This window comes from Podarcis vaucheri (genome assembly GCF_965113315.1).
Source record: "Podarcis vaucheri genome assembly, chromosome: 6".
Lineage (NCBI taxonomy): Eukaryota > Metazoa > Chordata > Lepidosauria > Squamata > Lacertidae > Podarcis > Podarcis vaucheri.
The window spans coordinates 50,325,423-50,344,601 of NC_138764.1; the positions used below are offsets into that span (position 1 = coordinate 50,325,423).

The 19,179-nt window shown below is 43.1% G+C and overlaps 2 protein-coding genes across 2 annotated transcripts in view; one reads left to right on the forward strand and one right to left on the reverse strand.

Moving 5' to 3' along the window:
- Nucleotides 1–1,182: 1,182 nt before the first annotated feature.
- On the reverse strand, nt 1,183–10,029 carry GPX7 (glutathione peroxidase 7). The gene is made up of 3 exons (XM_082228178.1): nt 9,755–10,029; nt 4,316–4,577; nt 1,183–2,440 (listed from the first exon to the last, which is right to left on the reverse strand). Exons 1-3 carry the CDS (start codon nt 9,995–9,997, stop codon nt 2,277–2,279), a joined length of 669 nt encoding a protein of 222 aa, XP_082084304.1. The 5' UTR covers nt 9,998–10,029; the 3' UTR covers nt 1,183–2,276.
- Nucleotides 10,030–14,070: 4,041 nt separating this feature from the next.
- The window catches only part of TUT4 (terminal uridylyl transferase 4), a 34,067-nt gene continuing 28,958 nt past the window's right edge, over nt 14,071–19,179 (forward strand). The window contains exon 1 of the mRNA XM_082228179.1: nt 14,071–14,197. The gene's annotated coding sequence lies outside the window, so the exon portion shown is untranslated. The remainder of the gene's footprint in view (nt 14,198–19,179) is intronic.

Here is a 19,179-nt window from a genome sequence, read left to right on the forward strand (position 1 = left end):
GTATTTTATTTTGAGGGGGGGCGCTTATTCAAAAGGGTAAAATCATAAAATAGCAGGGTCCACTGTCAAAGGGTTCCTGACAAGTAATTCAGTTATAGAGAGTAGGCAGGTTGCAGATTTGTCTTTCACCATTTTTTGTACCCTCTGTAATATTTTGTGGAGGGAGTAAGGGAGGAGTGTCCAAAGTATTAATCAGCAGGATCAATGAATAATGGTCACTTTCAACTCTGTTACTAGGCAACAAGTTATTATGGGCCAAGCTATTATGAAAAAACTTGGTCTCTCTCTTCAAGGTGCTTGATTCTTTTAAGATTCTAATGGATCACATTCAAGCAAACTCTGTGTAATGTATGGAAGTTCGCAAACATCTGTTAAAATGATGTAGGAATCTCCTTTTATTCTGGTTCAGTCAACAAAAATTCTCCATTCCTTTCACCAGTGGTTATAAACTGACATATGCACTTCCTTTTCTGCGTCAAGTCACTTAATTCCAACAACACGGATTACAACTGAAGGAAATCTATGGATGCTTCCAGACAACAACAAACATATATTTTTTAAAGCCCTATATGAGCTCTAATTCACTGTTTGAGCATTACCTAGTTTCTATCCCATGGGAAGCCAACTTGGAGGCCTCCAGATGTTGTGAACTTCAATTCCCCTCAGTCACAGCTAGCATGACTAATGGTGAGGGATGAGGCAAGCTGTAGGCCTCAACATTCAGATGCCACCAGGTTGGTTACCTGTTCTATGTGAAGGCGAAGCAGCTCTTTCAGTGGCACCTACCCATCCCATGCTGAATCTGGAGAAACTTGGTGAAACTCACAACCCTTTCTAAGGCTCCCTGTGTAAGTGGGGTGAAAGCCTTAAGTTGTTCTCAGATGTAGATGTGCACAGCTGAGAAAGCTTTTCCCAACATCGGCAAAGTTTCTGTTTCACCAGGCTTCTCAAGGCAAGCTGCAAAGATGATTGAAATCTTTTGTCAGTTTCAGTAATGATTTTTTTAAGGGTAGATGCCTCTGGAACTTGAGAGGGCCAGAAAGGTAGGAAACCAAAAACACATGCCATCAAGAACATCACCAACCACACCTCTGCTCTAGCAATGCTAAATTTCAGTTCACACCTAAGAGGACTTTGCGGCAATTGAAAGGAAGTTGCTTATTATTATTATTATTTTAAAAAAAATCACAATAAATCAGCACATGCAAAATGCTGGATGACAACAGACAGAACACAGGAATGCAACAGTTTGGGATTAATGGGTCCAAATGTTTCCTTCCATTCAGAAAAGGGACTTTGGTCCAATAGGGGCTCCTGCTAACAGGATTCTTGTCCTCCAACTGTAGCCCCCCCCCCAATACTGTCTTCCTTTCTGTTTGAGCGGGTCCGACAATCCTCTCAAACAGGTTTTTTGTTTTTTTAAATAATTGGCAGGGAAAATCTCATTTTCATTGAATAGAACTACAGCCACAGGATTCTTAGATCCATCCTAGTGTATGGATTCTCAGGGATAAATGAATGTGACTGGTGTGAGTGCAAGCAAATACAGATAGTGTCAATGTGCTCTTGTTTCCCAGCATAAAAACTGCATCTTAAAACCACACGCAGGTTAAGATCTATTACACCTATTCTGGGTTGCATTTCTTAAATGCCCTTGATGAACAAGTTCATGATAGGGTAGCTATTAGTAATATTTCTCTAGGAAATCCTAGAGTGCTGAGGTTATTTACCTACAGAGAGATCCGAATTGGTTCTTCACCTCACCACGATCAATAAGTGACTTGAAATGGGAAATAAATCCCAGACCTTTGGTGTGTTTCCCCTGAGAAGAGAACCAGTTCCTTCTGGGTTAAATAATGGATTGAATGCAAGACCAAAAAATAAAATACAGTACAGTGGTACCTCGGGTTAAGGACTTAATTTGTTCCGGAGGTCCGTTCTTAACCTGAAACTGCTCTTAAGCTGAAGCACCACTTTAGCTAATGGGGCCTCCCGCTGCGCCGCCAGAGCACAATTTCTGTTCTCATCCTGAAGCAAAGTTCTTAACCCGAGGTACTATTTCTGGGTTAGCGGAGTCTGTAACCTGAAGTGTATGTAACCTGAAGCGTATGTAACTTGAGATACCACTGTATTGTACTCGGAGGATGGAGCTAACTCATGTTGATGGAATTCATATTGACAATTTTTTAAAATTACATTTTCTTTTAGGAATGAGTGAAAATAATGGTCCAAATGATAATCAGAGGTTCAAGAATTAGTGGGGTGTGTGGGTGTAATCACAGTTCATCTTTTCTCTTCAGGATGATATTCCTCACAAGTTCAGTGATGTGAGGTTTTATTTCCTCAATAGTGACAGTAGAGTCCCAAGCCTTTACCGTCTTCCCATTTGGATCTACAAGGTATTTCCAGAAATTCCAGGTTGGCTCCTCACCAGTGGAATCTACATAGGAAGGGGAAATGACATATAATTTGATTATTATTCAGTTATAAAGAAAAAAGATACTAATGATGGATTTGATTGTCAAAATCAATGCAGAAGTTAAGCAAAATAAAAATGTAGGCTAAGCAAAATTTTAGGAAAAACTATGGGCACACCACATATTTAAAGAACATCCAATCTACTTTCTTATTATTATTTATTAAATTTGTATACTGCCCTATACCCATAGGTCACAGGGCAGTTCACAACATAAAATGACTATATATGTAAAAAAAAACAAAATACATACATAAAAATAAGAACAAAAACAAATCAATAATCCCTTCTTCCACAAACACATTTAAAAGGGCATCGTGTCAATCAGCCAAAGGCATGCTTAAAGAGGAATGTCTTCACCTGGCAGATGATGGTATATAATCAAGGTGCCGGCTGAACCTCCCTAGAGAGAGTATTCCACAAATGGGGAGCTGCTGCAGAAAAGGCCCTTGTGTTGCCACCCTCTGGACTTCTCGTGGAGGAGGCTCATTAAGAAGGGCCCCAGAATATGATTTCAGGGTCCAGGTAGGTTTATATGGTGAGAGGCGGTCCTTAAGGTATTGTGGTTGTGAGCCATTTAAGGCTTTCTAGGTCAAAACCAGCACTTTGAATTAGCCCTGGAAACTAATTGGCAGCCAGTGCAGTTGAGCCAAGATCAGTGTAATATGATCAAACTGTCTTGCCCCTGTGAGCGTGTGATTTAAATCACATGGCTTCCAAAGCACATGATCCAACATCTTCAACAAACAATAGTTCCCAGGATTATTTGAGGGCAACCATGGATATGTATGGTGTTGATCTGCTATAAGGGCTTATCCACCCTTCCTCTTGTATTGCTGCTTCCCCCCAGAGAAAACCTTGTGGGACACGATGCTGAGGTTTAGTATTTTTATCCTTAATGCCCAAAACTTTATTTTCATTGACTGCTTCTGCGAATAATCAGGAGCTGGAGCATGCAAACCCTTTCTCTGGGTACAAGCTATCAGCCTTCTTCTAGGGAATCTCTGGATTTCTCTCATCCTGCTTTCTGTTGAGCTGAAGAGATCACTTAGCAATTCTTACAAGGGCTCCTTTCAGTCATTCTGCTTCTGGTAGAAGGCTAGAGGCAGGATGAGTTTCCTCATCTTATAACTCTCATTTTTGTAGGGGCGCTTTCAGACTGTCGCTATTCTTGGGTGAGATTCAGTCACATACCAACCAATTCAGGTTGCTCAGTTATAGTTGATTGGGAAGTCCTGTGCAATAAATCCACTTCCCCAAATGATTGGACTTTTTTGCAATAAGGAAGGTGACGGGGAAAGTGTGGGATGCACTGCTGTCTAACCTCCCTGTAAATAAATCAGGATAAATGTTCAATAAACAGTTGTTCATCCGGACACAGTCCAGGAGGCATAAGCTCCAACTGTTGCTTACTTTCAGAAGACTGCACAAACGATACAGTATCTGGAAAAGTTTAAGTGGAACCTGTAGAGGAGGCCATTTACACTTTTCCAGGAACACACACCTGTGATTTGAATGTTTTTGTACTACTTTGATTTGAAGGACAAGGCAATTAAACCTCAACTGAATTCCTGTCATTCCTGTTGAGTTCCTGGGAGATAGAAAAAAGAAGATAGAACATAATCACAACAGATGCTCTAGAAAGAGATTGCCTTTTCACCATTTAACCTTGACTGCATTGAAGAACTGGCCCTTAGACCTTGCTGAATATTGCCAACCTCCCTGCCGCTCCCCCCCCCCACCATCTGAAATGGCACCGCTCGCTATCATAAATCATCTACGACTTTGGGGGCAAAGCAGATTCAATGTCAGCCACTTTAGAATGCCTGCTGTACTCACCAATTAAATATTTGAAGGCTGGATTTGCCCCGGTGCCCTTGACTGCTATCTTGCTGAACATGGGAAAGGTGACTCCATATGTTTTCCTGGCAAAACTCTCAATTTCTTTGTTGGTGCCTGGTTCTTGAAGTCCAAATTGATTACAAGGGAATGCCAGCACGTTAAAATGATATGAGCCAAGTTCTCTCTGCAGCTGTTGAAGGGCTTTGTAGTGGCTGTCTGTATAGCCACACTCACTTGCAACATTGACAACTAGGACTACCTAAAGGGAAAATAACAATGAGAAGGGGACATATTATTTCGTTCATTTATTAGATAGATAGCTAGACAGGTGATAGATATAGATCCCTGCATTAAAAAAAACAACCCAGGGCAATTCATAACACTATAAATACATTGTCACTAAAATCCAAACATTAAAATACAGTAACCAATATTTGCAGCAATGTCCACAGTAAGCCAGACCCAGCTTCAGACTTGGCATTAATGACCAGATAATGCCCAAGTAAACAAATGAACCTTCAGCAGGCATTGAAAACTCATCCCTGTTGATGCTTGCTTTGCTTCAGAGGGGAGGTGATTCCATAAGCTGGGTGCCACAACAGATAAGGCCCTCTCTCAGATTGCTGCAATATTGATTTCAGCAGGAGAGCCTCTGCAGATCTCAGTGAACAGGTGGGTCCTTCACATAACTTGGCCTTGGCCTCCATGAATCTCTTTAATCCTCTTTTAAACCCATCTGAGTTGGTGGCTATGGCAACCTCTTGTAGGAACGAATTTCATAGTCTGATTACGTACTGCATAAAGAGGTGCTTTTTGTTTGTCCTACAACATTCAGCTTCATTCAATGTCCACAAGTTATAGTGTTATGAGAGAGGAAGATAAACCTTTGTTGATCCACGTTCTCCATGTTGTGCACCATTTTATAAATATCTATCATGCCACTTCTTGCTTTCCTTTTTCTAAACTAAAAACTCCAAAATGCTGCAAGCTTTCTTCACAGGGGACTCGACTCACTCTATTCCCTTGGTCATTTTGCTTGTCCTTTTCTGAACCTTTTCAAACTCTATAATATCCTTTCTGAGGTGAGGTGGCCAGAACGGTACACAGTATTCCAAATGCTGTTGCACCATAGATTTATAGAACAGCATTACTACACCAGCAGTTTATTTTTAATTTATTTCCTTACGATCCCCAGCAGAGAGTTTGCCTTTTTCACAGCTACCGCACACTGGGTCAACATCTTCACTGAGCTATCTACTACAACCCCAGAGAGGTCACTCAGTACAGTGGTACCTCAGGTTAAGTACCTAATTCGTTCCGGAGGTCCGTACTTAACCTGAAACTGTTCTTAACCTGAAGCACCACTTTAGCTAATGGGGCCTCCTGCTGCCACCGCACCGCCGGAGCACAATTTCTGATCTCATCCTGAAGCAAAGTTCTTAACCTGAAGCACTATTTTTGGGTTAGCAGAGTCTGTAACCTGGAGCGTATGTAACCTGAAGCATATTTAACCCGAGGTACTACTGTAATGATTTTGTTGACTGCCTGATACATATTGTTAGACTACGGCAACAACTAGAACCCCAGCCCTAGCTGCAGAAAATTCCCCATAGAGCATTCAGAAATTCCATGGATTCCATACATCTCAGGGGGCAGACCATTCTAATGGGTCCCTACCCCTGTAGGTGAATACTCCTGCTCTGGGACCAAACCTCACCAGGAAATGGTCTGAGAAGGACAATGGAATTTCTCCAGTCCTCCTTTTCCAGACCTATCTCTTTCATCTCCTGGGGCAAGAGGTATATTGAAGACATGCCCTGCTCTATGCATCAGGTCAATGACAAATAGAGACAGTTTCATGGTTGTTATGGAGGCCATGAAGTCCCAAGCAGGCCCACTTAAGGCGGCCTTGGCACAAATGTATGAGTTAATTAGCAGTAATGTAGTTGCACATGTTGAAGTGCAGGTCATCATGACACAGATTTCCCTCTATTTTCAATGTTCTGAAGAGGAAGGCATTAGCAGACTTGGGAACTGCCACATTTTTCCGAAGTACTGTATAAAATATATTTAAGGTGGGGAGGGAAAAAACTAAAATAGACCAAAAGGTATCCTCAGTGGACATGGAATGATGGCTGACTATTGGCATGGGAGAACAGAAAACTGGATGAAGATTCGTGAACTGGACTGACTGGAGTACTCAGCAGTGCAAATTCTTGTTGCAGGACTCATGTGTATGCGTGTGCACGCACATGTGTGCAAGTAACATTCTTGTGTGTGTGTGTCTCTCTCTCACACACACTTATTTTCTCGTTCAGGCGACCAATGTGACATTGATAAATGTACTATTTACAATGAGATGTAGTTTCATCTGTGAAGCTAAGCAAATCTAGATCTGAACAACAGCTGAACTGAGAACTTCCTGAGAGTCCCATGTATGCAGATATCAGGTTCTTGGAGAGATCCACCTAGATACTTCGCTCCTTCATTGCCCCCCTGGTCCCCCCCCCCGGTGCCGCCCTTGTTGTGACCCATGACTTCTTTGCAATAACTGCTTTTTACTCTCAGTGTGGTGCAATTTATTTATCTGCATGATATCAGGCCTCTTTGTTCTCTTTTAAAACTCACAAAAAATTCCAGAGCTTCTGTCTTTTCAGCCTAGCTTTGCTATCCCCAGACTGGAAGCATCTCTTCACAAAGGGCAGAGGGAGGGGACCTGTGGCCCTGCACATGTTGGACTCCAATTCCCGTAAGCCTAATCAATAGAGTCAATGGCTGGAGATGATGGGAGGGGACATCCAGAGGGCTACAGGTTCCACATCCATCACAGAGTTAGTTAGGAATGGCCTGCCAATATGAAGCCTTCTATAGTTGTGGCTACTGGCATTTATATCCCAACTTTCCTCCAAGGACAGGCATAGGCAAACTCCAGCCCTCCAGATGTTTGGGACTACAATTCCCATCACCCCAGCTGACAGGACTAGTGGTCAGGAATGATGGGATTTGTAGTCCCAAACATTTGGAGGGGCGGAGTTTGCCTATGCCTGTCCAAGGAGCTTACGGTAGCGTACTACATGGTTTTCTTCTTCCACGTTTTATCCTCATAACAACTCTGTGAGGTAGGCTGAGAGACTGTGATTGGCCCTGTGAGCTTCATGGGTGAGTGGGGATTTGAACCCTGGTCTCCCAAGGGCCTAGTCCAACACTCAAACCACTACGCCACACTGGCTCTAGGCTTGTCAGTGAAGTCTGTGTCCAGATGGCCACAATATATCATAGCTTTCTAGGATCTGGGTACGGCCGACTACAATGCTGGACTAGGAGCATGAGAATGTTTTGTTTGGACATGCTGGTAAGGGCAGTGTGAATGCATAAACACTCTTGAGCCAGAAACAGGACTGACTTTGTCAACACTGCCAGGTATTTTCAATAGTTTTTCTATAACAAGCTCTTGTGTATTTGCTGCCTTGGGTTGTGTGGGGGGGGGGAATAAGGAATATATAGTTTCTGAACACATTGTGGGCAGTGTCTGAATGCAAGTGTGGGAGTGAGTTTTGCAGAAACGCAATGTCCTATGCAAAACACTCTGTCCCTAGATGATACATTTCCAGTTCAAATTAGCAGCTTCTTTATTTGTAATGCTGAACAATGTACTGTATATACATCCAGGGCAGAAAGGGAAATCCTAAGTTTTTCTCTGTGAGATGGATTGATTCTGTCCCTTAGAGCTCAGATTCTCAGAGCCCTAGGAGTTAGAGGGAGTTTCCAGTGGGATCATTCCTTGCAGTACCCATAATTTCCAGCATTAGTTTGTCCATTTAATTGAAAATTACCCATTTAGAGGAAAATCGGGTAATTAAAAAAAAAAATACTGTCACCAACAATCAATTTGTGATACCTCAGCAACCAAGATGCAAGATTAAATCCGTCTGGAAGCATCCTAAATTCAGGATATAATGGACCTTTTCTAGCTTCTGACAGCAGGTAAGAGCAAAAGCAATTATCTGCTGATATACCGGCACTTACAATATCAAAATTACTGTGAATCAAGTTTGCCATCTAGTGTCCACTGCAAGCACCTCACACTTTGCTCTTTCAGAAATGTCCAAGGGTGTGTGGGTGAAGAAAATAGAGAGCAATAGCTATGTGAGGATGAAACTAAAGCAATTAATTTGTATGTAGTACCAGTTGTTTATACCCAGAAAAGGGAAGAATTACACCTAAATACAATAGTTCAAGTTGTCAGAACATTGATGACCACATGTTCTGACCACCTAAACTGTTTCAGCATAGACAGAGGTGGGAAAGAGGGAAGTCTGGAGGAAATGATTTAGCTAACCTAGTCTAGTGCTCTTCAGATGTTTTGAACCACAATTCCCATCATCCCTAGCCAACAAAGCCTGACTGTGGTTGACAGGAGTTGTTCAAACCATCTAGAGGGCACCAGGTTGGCAAAGGCTGAACTACAGCCTGCAGTCTTGGAGACTGTTAGAACAGGGTTGTTTTTTTTTTAAAAAAAAAAAGTTAAGTATTGCAGAAAAAGATAGGCTTTTCAGCTTCCATTGCAGTTTTTTTAAAATATATATATGCAAATATACATTACTGCTTATGTTAAGCAGCACATTTCAAGAATATGAATTTAAGGGTTGAATCTAACGTGTATCATACTCAGAGTAGCCCCACCTAAATTAATGGGCATGACTAACTTAGCGTCATTAATATCAGCGGGTTTATTCTGAGTAGAACCTAGTTCAGACCTTTAGAAAAAGAACATACTGTATATAGCATCTTTAATATCTGTAACAGATAAATTAAGTGCCTCTTCTTCAAGTAACCCTCCGCATCACATAACACCAATGTTAAAATTTAAAAGAGCAGCGGTAGTTTGACAGGCTTATAAAATGTCAAATTAGATGTTTCCTGTTGAATCCCTCTGTAGCGCTGGGCCTCTCCCTCCCACCGTTTTTTCTTCCACCCAGTTAAACAAAATGAAGTTTTCTTAAGAAGGCAGCGAACATATTGCAATGACAATCTGTAACTATTTTTAAAAGAGAGGAGGGAAACCCGCACGGATCCCGATGATGTGCTTCAACAAGTGGCATCGCCAGAAAATAACGTAGGCGTTGCGATTCCGAGTGAATGAAAGGCGTCTTGCCTGCCTGCCACGTATACGCGGAATACTCTGTGGGAAAGGAACATCTCATGCAAGAACAAGCAGAAAAGGGACCTTCTGGTGCTTTAATAGAGATTATAGCAGAGCAGTGGGCGCCAATCCGCAGGCAACGCGCCCCAAACGAGACCGTTCCCAAACCGGTCAGGCCAGTTAAAAGATGCTTTATCTCCCCTCGCACCGTCCGTCATGCAGGCATGCAGATGTGACTCGCTGGTTAGCTGGGGCAGCAGCAGCAGCAGAGGCAGCTCTCCTTGCAAACTTACCGAGCCTCTGTATTTGTCCAGGGAAACTAGCTTGCCCCTGATGTTCACCACTTTATAGGAGTAAAAACTGTCCTCTTTCGGTTCGGTGGCGGAAAATGCTAAGAAGAGCAACGCTCCTATGACGATCAGCATGGCTAAGGGGATAAGAAAAACTTTGGGGAAGGAGGGATCCGCTTTGTGCTCTACACTGCCCTCAGGGTCTAACATACTGCACACAAGCCCGGCACTGACGTCCTCCACCATCGCAAAGCACAGCCGGAAAGAAGCGTCGCCTGCTGCAAAAAGAAATTGCAACACTTTTTCCTATTTCCGTGTAAAAGCAATCCACATCTTCTCTCTCTCTCTCTCTCTCTCTCTCTCTCTCTCTCTCTCTCTCTCTCTCTCTCTCTCTCTCTCTCCCTCTTTTTCCCCCCAAGGGAATCTCCTAAACAGTTTATTAGTGATCTCGCCTATCAAATGCCTGATTTGAGATTTGCAGTTCACGCCTTTCGTTTTGCAAAGGGCTCTAAGGCTAATAGTCTCTTTTCAGACTAAAAAAAAGCCCAAAAACTCCAGGCTAGTAATCTTTCTGGCCTTGTATACAAGACTGATACAACCTCTACACATAAATCCAATAAACCAAAGATGCATTTTAAGTGAACCATAAAATACCAATTACACCACCGAGGGCATGGGGGTAGCCAGGGGGTGCAGGAAAGGGCAGATGCCTCCCTAAATCAAGTAAATAAGTAAAAATACATAACTAACTGACCAATTGCATCACAGATAACTTGGTTCTGCCCCCCCCCAACATAAAGCCTGCCACCTCCTAAAATAAATCCTGGCTATGGCCATGACTGAGGGTATTGCTTTTCTGCATTTAGCAGGAGATAAAAATAAAATGGAAAGTTTCCTATCCACGTCCCTTTTTGTAAAAAGGCTGATTCCAAGAGGAAGAGGGTTTGTTATGCAAGAGCTTCAAATCAGCTTAAATTGTGTAACCTGAACCTGCCAGTAAGTGATTGAATCTCAGCAAGCAACAGTCTGGAAACAGCATTTGATCCTTGGACAGAAGCTGTCCTTGTATCTAGGGTCACTGGGATTTCCTGTTTTATCCATATTCATGTTCCACCTACATCTAAAACCACTCTTAGTTTTATAAATGAAGCAGGCAGTATAAATATGTGTATGCAGGATTTATTTATTGCAATATTGATATGATTTTTATCTGTATTTTCCCAACCCCTAAAGCAGTTTGCAATAATAAAATATAATATACGATATATTTTGGAAAGTTCACCATGCATTTGGACACCTCTTTTAAGATATTGTAACCAAATTCTGCACCATGGTTCCTGAGATCAAGAAGTAAGTTTTAATCTATGTTTGGACACAACTGAGCACCATTTGAATAAAGATAGCAGACTGAACCTTTCAAAATAACTGATTTTAATCACTGGTTTTAACAACTGCTTTCAAAACTGCACTGATTTTTTGTGGGGTGGGGGTTAGAATTCCCTGTTTCTTTCTTGTTTTATTTAGAAATAAAATGAAAGAGTGAGAATGTAGTGGAGTCACTGACCATGATAAATCCAACAGTGGTGCAGTGAGAGAATGTTGGACTTGAAGGAGAGCTGAACTCACATTTATTTACAGTGGTACCTCTGGTTATGAACGGGATCTATTCCGGAGGCCCGTTTGCAACAGGAAAAGAGCGCAACTCGCAGCGGCGCATCTGCACACACGCGGGTCGCGATTTGCCGCTTCTGCGCATGCGCGTGATGTCATTTTGCGCTTCTGCGCATGTGCAAACGGCGAAACCCGGAAGTAACCCTTTCTGGTACTTCCAGGTTGCTGCAGGACGTAACCTGAAAGAACGTAACATGAAGCGGACATAACATAAGGTATGACTGTATAACATTTTTATCCCCGTCTTCCAAGGAACTCGTAACAGCATGAAAGCTGTGCCCCTGTTTATCTTCACAATAATTCTGAAAGGTAGGTAAAACTGAGAATGTGAGTGGGTCAGTGAGCTTCATCATAGCCAAGTGAAGATTTGGACCAGGATCTTCCTGCTCCAAGTCCAACATTCAAGTTAAGGGTGCTGGAAATTTCAGCTCTGTGAGGAGTAAACTACAGTTCCCAGAATTCTTTTTTTTGGGGGGGAGGGGAACTATGTGTTGTAGATGTGTATTGTATATGCTTTAAATGAATGCTGTGGGTGTCACCTGTGCCAGCTCTCAAATTCTTATTTAGCTGTTAAATTCCTTGGGTGGTCTTGGACAAGTCACTAACTCTCAGCCTAATCCAGGCATGGCCAAACTTGGCCCTCCTGCTGTTTTGGGACTACAACTCCCATCATCCCTAGCTAACAGGACCGGTGGTCAGGGATTATGGGAATTGTAGTCCCAAACAGCTGGAGGGCCAAGTTTGGCCATGCCTGCCCTAGTCTATCTAACCAGGCTATTGAGAGGAGAGTAACCCCCTATAGGCAACCAATCTCCATGGAGGAAGGACAAGAAGAGTATGCATGCATGTGTATGAAAGGAGATAAGATTTGTTAGCCTTTAGTGTGCATCTTGGTCTGATCGCACTGAAAGTGTCCTGAAAAATCCTGGAGACTGCTGGTGTAGAGTGGAGACTGGCAATGAAAGAAGGACAGGTGCTGCAATTCTGTGCTCCCTTGCTGGAGACTAAGTGTCACTGAATTCAGCAGTTGGGAAACAATGGAGGAGTGCACCTTTGGGGGTGAAGTCAAACTGTAGGAAGGTTACAGTGCCTGCTGTGGCTGTGGAGAGAGAGACATGTTTTGTGGCAGCTGGGGCAGATGAAGGCATCTGGCTGTGTGGCTGCAGATGCACCATGGTGTTTCTTCTCTCTGTGCTCCTCCAGCATTCATGTCATGTTTGCAGACATCTTTGTCATGCAGAGCTGATCTGCCAGTCTGCCTGGTGCCTGAAGCCAACTCCCTGTAGAGCACATCCTTGGAAATCCTGCCATCTTCCATTCTGTGGACATGACCAAGACAGCACAGACATACTCAGGAGTGCAATTCTGTCCTGCTATGTGATGCCTCCAATCTTCCTGGCATCGCTCCTGGTGGTTGTAAGTTGCTCACTTCCAGAAAACAGCATGCTCAACATGCAGGCCTGATAGATCTTCATATTGGTATTGGACATTAGCATCACATTCTCCCATACCCTGTTGGAGAGGCAAGTCATTGCTGTAGCTGTCTTGCCAATACCCTTGTCCAGCATCAGTTGAAAGGTTGCTGGTAATGCTGGAACCTAGGTAGGCAAAATCTCCTCAAATGTGTGGTCACCAGAGCTGATATATGGAGTGCTGATGTTTACAAATCCAGAACAGGCTCCCTAAGATGGTTGGATGGCGTCTTACGTGCCTCCTTCCTGCAACTCCTGCAGCTATGCTGGTGTCAATGTATTGCTTTGTTTTCCTTTGGACCACATCAGTGAGGCCAGGAGCTGGGTCTTAGCATCTGAGCAGCCCAGGATCTCCATACACACATTAATTCAAAAGAAATACATGTACGGTGAGGCTGTTATAAACATTACAGCCCTTGTGAGAAGCACTGGAGCTTGGAAACAGTTTGGGTGGCCTTCATGATTGGATGCACCATATGAAATGACTCTCAGCATGCTGATCCCACAAATCCCTCATCTATCGCATGATACTACATTGCCCTCTCGACCCACGATTTTAAAAAACTAAGCAGATAGTTGGCAATGGAGGTGGACTGTGCTTAATCTCTTTTCGGAATCTGCTTGTGAGCGTCATCATGAGGATCTGTTCCACAGCTACGTATTTGTTTGCTTGCTTGCTTGCTTTCTACGCCTCAAGTTTTTAAGGTCCGTGTTTTGTGTCAAGGAGGCAAAGCAAAAGTCCTGGCGCGAGAAAATGTTTGGATGATTAGGATGCGCGGTTTCCTTTCAGCAAAATCTCACAGTCAGCGCAGAACCGACTTTAACCCGGGCTTAATTTTATTTACTTCATATGTTTGCGTGGAGGGGACTGTCAGCCGTGACTTCAGCGGGCCCGGCCAAAGACTTTCAGCCCCCACCGTGAAGACACCTTTCGCCTCCTTCTTTTTGAGGCCTCAAAGGAGAAGGGAGTTCAGCTTTTCCTCGGGGAAGGGAGGGGGCTACCGGGATTGTAGTTACAGTGGATAGGTGGGGAGGGTGGGGGCAGAACAGCAACGGCTGCCGCTGCCTTGAGGCAGGTCGGCAGAAAGCAGCCTCCGCCGCCTCCCTCCCTCCCTCACACCGCCCCGCCCCGCCCCCCCCCCACGCCGCGCGCGAGCCTCCTTTCCCCTCCCCCACAATGCAGTGCGCGCCGCGGCTGACATGGCGGCCGGCCCAGATTGAGGCGCTCGCGTCGGGGCCTCCCAACTGCCGGAGCAGGACATGGAGGGGGACGCGGCCGGCACATCCCTGGGCTGACAGCCAGGTACTTGAGTCCCCCGAGAAAGAGAGAGAGAGAGAGAGAGGGCGGCGGCAGACGGAAGCGGGTCGTTCCTCCCCCCCCATGCGTCGCTCTTATGCCCTCCTCCCGTGCCCGCTCCTGGCTTCTGCCCTCCTGGGGGTGGGGGAAGGGGGGGCTCTCTGCACCAAGGCCCTTCGCTGGCCTCCGCCACGGTCTCCCCTCCCCGGCACCCACTTTAAAAAGTCTAATCGGAGCGCCTCTTTTTGGGTGGGTGGGGGTCTGCCAGGCGCCCTCCTAGCAAGGGTCCTTGTTGGGACCCCACTTCCCCATTCCCTGCTTTTGTTTCTCTCCTGTCTGGGTGGGAAGAATAGAAAGTTTAAGGCAAAGAGGCCCTTGGATGAGGACTGTGCCCAGAGCGAGTTGTTTTGGTGTGTGTGTTTTTGTGTGGGCGGGGGGGTGGTGGTGTTGATGTGGTTGCTTAATTCGGTAATTTAGAGGGGGGCACACCAAAAAGTTGATCCTGCACGTGTACTTCTGAGGGCTAAGAGGGGGTGTTGTTTGGGAGCCCTGTAAAGACGTTGGAGCGTAGCCTATAGAGGCATGTTTTTGGGAAATCGAGCTGTTTTTCTGACAGTGGGCTTAGCTGTTAACACAACTTGATGGGTTTCCTGCGAGGAGGGGCTTGACACAGATCGCCACAGAATAGCCCTTTCACACTTGGGGCTTTTAATTGGGGGGGCTCCCAAGTGCTGGTTTTAGTGTCTCTGGTGTTTGGGAGCCTCTCAGTAAAGCAAATGGGTGAATAGTGGGCTCAGTGTCATCACTGTTGTAAATTATTATGCAGCGCCGTTAGCCTACAGGGCACTTTAAAGAGCTTAGTAACTACTACAACAAATAGGTTTCTACCTTAAGGCGATTGCACCAAAAAATAGCAGAGCATATTGTGCTATTTAGTGATGGTGGGTAAGGCTTCTGGCTTTCTGCCTTAGCACTGGACCACTTTCACATGGAACCTTCCCACTATAAAGTGATCTCTGGTCAACATCTGGTGAAAAAACTAATTAGTTGTCTGCATTTTGCAAATGGGAAAAATCAAGGGTTCATGCTTCAGTAACAGAAGCAGGCATACATTAAAGTTACAGCTTTTGCTGTTGTTGCACGTTTCAAAAGCACACTATGAGAAGCCATGATTGATATGAAGATTTGAGTATGTATTCAGTTCCATTGTAAAATGTGAAATTGGTCAGTTTCATAGTAGAGCAAAAATAGAACAAAAATATTTATTGGGCCTGTTGTTAAATGGTCCTGCTTCTCTTCTATGTAATCATCTTAAGTATTATGACATTGTAATAACCTTTTGAATGTAAGATTTCACCACATGAAGGTTGAAAAATATTTGATATTGCTTGGGTTCACTATCAACCTTTTTAGGTGCCAGTCCAATAAAGAGCTGAAAACTATGTAAAATTCATTTATGCTAACATCAATTTTTAAAAGGGCACCTGATATTTTTATGCTGGTGTTCACATGTATCACTGGCATAGAATTGTGGAAGATTCTTCCATTATTACAGTGTGAAAGAAGCATACTAGCCAATGTTTTCTCAAAATTTGGATTCATAGTAGAAGTTATCTTTTAGGTTTTAAAAGAATGATCTGGTTTACACATCATGGTAAACCATAGTTAATAATATTATGTTAGCAAGGAGATTGATTCTGCTTCACTCTTCTTTTACTTGTAGAGTCACTGTGGTGATGGTGATGATGATAATAATAATAATAATAATACCATGAGTTGGGGCAACAACCCAAACTCATTGGTTTAGCATTTTGTCTGAATTGAGAATTATGGTTTGTTTTGTGCCAAATAAACCATGATTGATAAGTCAAGAACATATCTTGGCTTTACATTGTGGTTTGTGTGGAGGAGAACTAACCACAATCCCATTTGGACATGATGCAAGCCAGGAATTAAGTTTTGTTACTCCTGTTCACATGAGGGAGAGTGAAGCAGAAACCATCTGCATTCCTGATTTAACTGTAAACATAACCAGAGCCTTTCTGGCAGCAGGTGATTGCCATTCTGTAACAAACGTAGACTTTCTGCACATTAGTATGCAAATTGGGTAAAACCCCAGTTTACAGCTGTGTGATACACTACCCTTATTTTGAGAAGCTGTTTGTGCAGTTTATGATGTGAGAGACTACAAGCAGTAAATGTCTTGTATGGAGATCCTTGCATGCTGCCAATGAACCCTGAACAGGGTAATGTTTGTTAGGAAGTTAAAGTTCATGTTGCAGTAAGTTCACAAATACTGAAATTTCCAAATACTGAAAGAATCAAAATCGGCTGAGCTAGGCAAGAGTGTTAATGTCACATTTAATAGTTATTGTGACTATCAGCCACAGGGAATAAGATCAACAATAGCAAGATAGAGTTATCTGTCTCCCGTCACCAGATTCCACTCCAGTGTCTCCAGTGAGTGCAGAGTAAATCTAAAGAAAACTTTGCTATCATTTTGCAGTATGTTTAGTAAAATAAATGACATTATGTCAGCCCAGATGTCCTTGTGATGAAGCTGTCCAAATTACATAGAAAAGGAAAGTGATTTTAAAAGCAAAAGAGGCATGTGGGTGAAGGGTGCAGAACTCTTCCCTCACTCCACATCTTATCTCCCTGCATGCCATTTCTTCAGGCACTAGTTTCTGAGCAGAGGTCACATGCCATGTCTAGAACTGTACTCAGTTTTCCAAATGTGGCCACATCACAGATTTATACTGCCTTGTATTTAAACATTCATGTGGTAGGCAACCAAGAATTCCATACACATGTATGAGAGGGCTGGTGAAAGAGTGAAGGACTGCTTCCTCCCTCCTCTCTGCCCATGATAGAAATCAAACTGTCAGAGGAGGGAAGCCTGCTTCTCTCTGCTTATAATAGAAATGTAGTGGGCAACTACAGAAGGGAAGGCACTAGCACCTTTTTGGGCTTATCTACAAGGCTGGATTTACATGAGGACATTGCTATATAGCAATTACAAAAGAGAAGGCCATTTTATCATAAAAGCCATCAAATTGTTGTCTTTTCCAACAGCTGTTATGTTTACTGAGGAGCTTTTGGTAAAGTGTTTTGCCAAAAGCTTTTTGAAATCTTGGATACAGTACCTACTGGATCACTGCATGTTCGTTGTGCTTTCAAAGAATTCAAAATCATTGGTAAGGCCAAACTTCCTGTTGTAGAAACCATGCTGATTCTTCCCCAGCAAGGCTTTTTCATCTGTATAACTGTACCTTTGCTTATGCTTTCTATCAATTAACCCGGTATGGACGTTAGGTCTCTAATTCCTCCTGAATGCATTCAAAGGGGGGGGGGAGCCTATTTTTAGTGACAAGCTGCACATTTTTCTTAGAGATCATGTGTTGTGTTTAAAGAAAGTCACATTTAAAGAAAAATATTTTTGGCAATTTGCTAAAAACTACTTGTGGGTTTTTTTGCTTACTACTGCCAGTTTACATTCGTTTTGCCAGAATCTGTGGTACTATAGGGAGGAATTTGGGCAATAATTCTTCTTTTCAAAGGAAGTCTTCTTGCCCCGCGTTGGTTTCTGATCTTCAGCTTAAATTGGATGTGTTTGGACAATCAAATTTTGCCTTACTAAACTAAGATAAAAATGAACTTTGTGCATCTACATTCAGTTGCTTTGCTCCTCACTTCACACAAGTGGAAACACAAGTTAGAATTTTGCTGTAGCTTCTTGTTATATTTGAAGTGGGAAATTACGATTAATGTTTTCAAAACAACCCTGGATGTGAAAACCAGCTTTAAACAATTGCTTCATATTCTGGCTTACTTGCAAGCCATTTCCTAGTCCAGACATTTCTCAGTTTGGAAGTTATGGTTAACTGTGGCTCTTTGGCTTATCTCCCCACTTGTGTGAAGGGAGGAGCAAAGCAGCTGCATACATGAAGCTTGTTCACCACTCAGCTTACAAAATAGATATTTGATTGTCCCAATGTGGCCATTTTCTCTGGGCTTCTATAATAATGGGTTTAAATAGCATTCAAATGTCCTGATACTCATTCTTCCCCCCCCCCCGAGGTTTCCTCCCAAGAAATGAAGTGCCACTGTACTGGGTTGGAGCTGCAGTGCAGGGATAGTCCCCTTCACACACCTCATGCAATTTTTCTCACTTTAAAATAGCCACATTTGCCCAAAGCTTGGATCTGCCCTCTCAAGGCAAATACCTTTTAGGGATGGGTGAATTGAAACTAGGAAAGATAGCACTGAGAGAAAGGGTCCCCCCTTCCTGCACCAGATTAGGTTTGTTAATAGGCAAACTTCATTAATCATATGCTTTTTAATTGAACTAGTATTATTTAAATTGGGTAGGTGGGTGGGACCTGTGGTCCCCCTGATGCTCCCAGCCAACATGGCCAGTGATCAGCGTTGATGGAAGTTGTAGTTGTATGGAGAGCTACAGGTTCCCCATCCTTGCTTTTAGCTCTCGACAGGTCTAATATTTTAGTTCCTTCTTTAGTATTAAATGTTATTAAGCTTTTTGTACAAGTTGTAGTTCAGTAGGTTTGGGTTTATGTGGTTTTGCAATAATTCACATCTTGATATTACAACCAGTTGGTAGTGCTAGTGGAAGATAAATGAGATTATGAAACCTTAAAAACCAACAGGAAACGAAAGTGAAACTTATCTACAATTGTCTGAGTCAAATCATAATATTAATAGAACCTCAAACATAGCAAGTTTCAGGTTTAAGCACCAGGTGGCTAATATCTTTCTCTCTATATAAAATTTTAAGTAGCTTAAGTTTGTATTCATGTTTTAAACACAATAAAGAAATCCCAACACTGCCGTGCATTTCTGTTGTAGCAATGTAGTTGTCATTCCTTTCCTATCAAGGCAGTATCAATGGTTAGTGAACATGGTTAGCCCCCCCCCCCAATTGATCAATTTCCCCAGCTGATGTCAGCATTTATATACCGTAATAATAA